A 4074-nucleotide genomic window follows, 5' to 3' on the forward strand; every position below is an offset into this window, starting at 1 on the left:
TATATATATATATATATATATATATATATAATGTGTGGAAAAATAAGCAGGCCTACTATCATGTACACATAACAATATAGGCCTAAATTTAAGATTCATGTTTTGTTTTGTTTTTTTCTGCACTCAAAAATCATGGCATTTATTATTAACTATTTGAATATATTTGATTGTAATTATATAATAAAAACGTATTTTCAAAATGCATTTATTCAAGTGGCTTAAATCTGTTCATTGAGAAAACGATAACATCCATTCACTTAAAAAGTATGAACATGGTTAAAATATGTCTAGCTGTGGAACAAGCATTATTTAATTAGTTAAAATGTGAGATTTAAACAAAATTAATTTATTGATGATAAATATATAACTGGTTTCATTTATTTATGACTGACAAATATGCATCACATTAAGTTTATTAGTGTGTTTGTGTTAAATCTGTGCAATCCAAATGGATGGAAAATTTACATGCAATTCAAATCTTAAATTTAGCCCTAAGTATTTGATGTGTTACAATTTGTAATGAATATAAATACCATAATATTTAAACGACACTATTGCTGGACAGCATTAATTCAAGCTTTCACAATAATCTACACCGAACACATACCTTGCGTGTCCAGAGCGAGGTTGATGGAGGTAGACACCAGTCCTATCCACCAGTCCTGCTCCGGCTGCAGGTGTTTTTGTAGAAACTGCTGGGTTTCATCATTCTGGATGAAGGCCAGGTGCCCACCGTCCCGCTCACACCAAGCCTGAGCGCTGAGGAAACTGCGCTGCAGGGCCACAAACTCATAGCAGGAGCTTTCAAATGCCTGCTGATTTTCTGAGCAAGAAAGCCCTTCACTAACTGCTTCGCCACATGCTGAGATGATATTAATTACAATCAGAAATAGCAAAGTAAAGAGTCTGCCATCCATCTCTAGTCCTTATGCATAAAGACTAGAAGAGGAATCCTGGTGATTTCCTCTATATAAAGGGTTTTGAGCCCTGCCAAAAATACACCAGCTTCCCAAATGACTACTGAATCCTTCCTATTGACTGGCTCTCAAACAAAACCCAGTAATGCAATAGCCTAATGGATGCATATTGTGTTTTTACACAAACAAAGGCAATGTTCATTTAGATCAACAAGATAAGCCAGCCTTAACCCACAGTGACGCACAGCACACTGGCACATACTGTACATCTGACAGAAGTTCTAGAAGTTAGTGTAGATCCAGGTTAGAATTTCATCATGGTAAACTGAATGGTTTTGCCAACAGAAATGAATCTAGATCAAATAAGAATCATAGAGAATTATTTTGATATTCAGAACCCTGCTGTATTGTGTCAGAATAAAGTTCTTAAAAGAATTAAGAATTGTTTTATTCTATTAATCATAATAGTCTTAAAATATCTAGTTTTCTGTATTCTTTTAAAGTCATATAAGATCATTTTCATTAAGATTATGATAGATATTCCAGTAAAACAATCCTTTATTTAATTTTTATTTTTATATTTAATTTTTATTTATATTATTTATTTTTATTTTATTTAAAGGCCTTTTGATCTAAATTAAAGGGGCTGTATGTAAGAATTTTCATGCATTAGTCATTTTTTTACTGTCAATGTGTGAACAGCTTGTAACGAAACTTAAAACACAAGATCTTCCCAGACTTCCTAGGTTGTCTATGAAAGACTGTAGAGTTCTTCACATAAAAATCAGTCTACATGTAAAAGAAGAGAAAGGTTTTGGTGGGAAAATCAAAAGGAAGTAACGTTTACACACCAGTGGCGAGGCCAGAAATTTTAAATTGAGTGGACCTTGTTAACATATGGGTGGACCTCAGTGCCTTTTTCAAAAATCATTTTACAATAGCCTACATGAGATAAAAATAGGGATGCAAATTTCATGTGATTTTTGTGACCGGAACGACTGAGGTTCATACACTACCAGACTTTAATGTATGATGGCCAGTTTTTCTTTTGTGACTATTTAAAAAGTCGGTGAGTTGTATGATGCCTAGTGTTTTTAAATCTGGTCAGATTTTAAAATGAGTGTATTCCAGCATGGAACAGATTTTTAAACACTAGTCATTATAGACTTACTGACTTTGTAAACAGTCACAAAGGAAAAACTGGGCATCATACACTACTCGACTGAGGATCACACACTACCAGACTTAAAGTCATTTCGATGACAACAAACTCATGCAGAAGTGTGCGCCTTGTTGCAGGTGCATGACAAATGAAAACAATATGTGGTTCAAAATCGGCTGAAAATATCCGACATGTTTGATATCCTCCGACTGGATGGAATCTAAGTCTGAAGCTAAAAAAATCGGGAGTCTAACCATTGTACACTACACGATTTTCAATGAAATCTGTCAACTCAAATCTGCAGACTGGCTCTGACTTTCAGCAACAATTGCGTTTGCCGCATTTGTACTCCTCCACAAGGCTTGAAATAGGAAGAGAGAAAGCTCCATTGCCGTACAGCCCTATGCTGCTAAAGCATCTTGGTAGCCCAATCCATTTCCTCAACTGTGTACTCACCAGTCTCTCCAGGTGCTTGGCGTGAGATAAAATGAGCTCGTATATGGAAATTGGCCACATAACCCTTACGAAAAAGAAGTTTATTCAAGTGTGCTATTAGTATACTTCTTTTAAACTAAAACATAGGAAAGTATACTTTTAGTCTACTTTTTATGTACTTCTCAGAAATGGGCTTTATGTACTTCTCAGAATTGAGTCCACTGTCTGTCTCTTGCCTGAGTTGTTCCACATGTTTTGAGTCTTTAAGGTCTGCGGTGTACCAAGGCTTTTGATGGGCTTTTCCATGACTGTTGGTATGGGCTCTCCCACTATACAGAACCTGTCATTAGTAAGTCGACCTTTGACAATGGAGATGCTGCGAGATTTTCCAGGTTTAATCTCCATTTGTGCCCATCTGATGTTTTCCTGGAGCTTATCCAGCAGCCGCTTAGTACATGCTTTAGTCATTGTGATGGTAGTCATATTCATCCATGTCTGCCCTAATTGGAGGGAGCCGCAAACCATTTTTCAAACGTTCCCCTCCAACCACCCAACGAGATGCCCGAATTATCATCTCCATTGCCATAGTGAATGCCAGTGGAGAGATGGTACAACCTGCCATTATGCCAACCTCCAGCTGCTGCCAGGTGGTGGTACTATAATAATGGTAATACAGACCTGAAGATCCCGAAAGCAGGCTTTAATCAACTTTGTTATCTGTTCTGGAAAATTGAAGAAATCAATTGCTGCCCACAGCAGGTTATGTGGCACTGACCCAAAGGCATTGGCAAGATCTACACCACATGTAGGTCTTTCTTCTACTTTTTGGCCATTTGCAACTGGTGCCAAATCATGTTAGTATGTTCCAAACATCCTAAGAAGCCCCCTATGCCTGCCTTTTGCACTGAGGTGTTTCAGATTATTAGAGATGACTGATAAGATCATAGTGGAGGATTTGCTGCTCCAACAGATCCTGAGCTCATTGAAAAATATCCTATCTCATAAAATGTGCTTCCTTTACACAGAGCACGCATGATCTCGAAAGTGAAAGTGAAGCAAGCGCTCATTCAAAAAAGAGATTATACTCCGCATATTGATAGCGGCTCCTTAATGCACGAAAATTCTATGCAGTGTTAGAATGTTTGCGGTAGCGGGTGGAACTGGACACAAAAATCTCGGGAGTGGAAACATACACGTTGCAGGAGCAGGCGGTAATGGTCAGAAATTCAGCATGAGCGGGATTAAGAAAACAGTCCCTTGCAGGGCTCTAATACAAAAACACAAACAAGGATTGGCGACTGTAGAAAGTAGGGCTGCACGATAAATCGCATGCGATATTTAAGGCGCATCTTGTCAGTAAAGCCGGTTCTGTAATCAGCGGTAAATCTCCATCACGTGCGTGCTTTCACATTAAGCAGCATTAACTACACAGAGCCGCAAAAGCCAAATCCCGGACATTTAGGGTGATTTAGAAATCAGTTTAAAAATGCCGGACGCATTTTTTTAGGTCCAAAAAGAGGGCATGTCTGGGGAAAATATGAGTATGTAATGTATGCAGGA

General features: G+C 37.8%; 1 protein-coding gene across 1 annotated transcript in view; it reads right to left on the bottom strand.

Annotated features, from left to right (window-relative positions):
* Positions 1-2982, bottom strand: part of pkd1l2b (polycystic kidney disease 1 like 2b) — a 29991-nt gene extending 27009 nt beyond the window's left edge. The window contains exons 1-2 of the mRNA XM_016521590.1: positions 2751-2982; positions 608-862 (exon numbers count right to left, since the gene is read on the bottom strand). Of these exons, the coding sequence (XP_016377076.1) occupies positions 608-862; positions 2751-2982 (487 nt within the window). The remainder of the gene's footprint in view (positions 1-607; positions 863-2750) is intronic.
* Between the last annotated feature and the right edge of the window lie 1092 nt (positions 2983-4074).

This window comes from Sinocyclocheilus rhinocerous, unplaced genomic scaffold, assembly GCF_001515625.1.
Source record: "Sinocyclocheilus rhinocerous isolate Xijiao unplaced genomic scaffold, SAMN03320098_v1.1 scaffold539, whole genome shotgun sequence".
Taxonomy (NCBI): Eukaryota; Metazoa; Chordata; class Actinopteri; order Cypriniformes; family Cyprinidae; genus Sinocyclocheilus; species Sinocyclocheilus rhinocerous.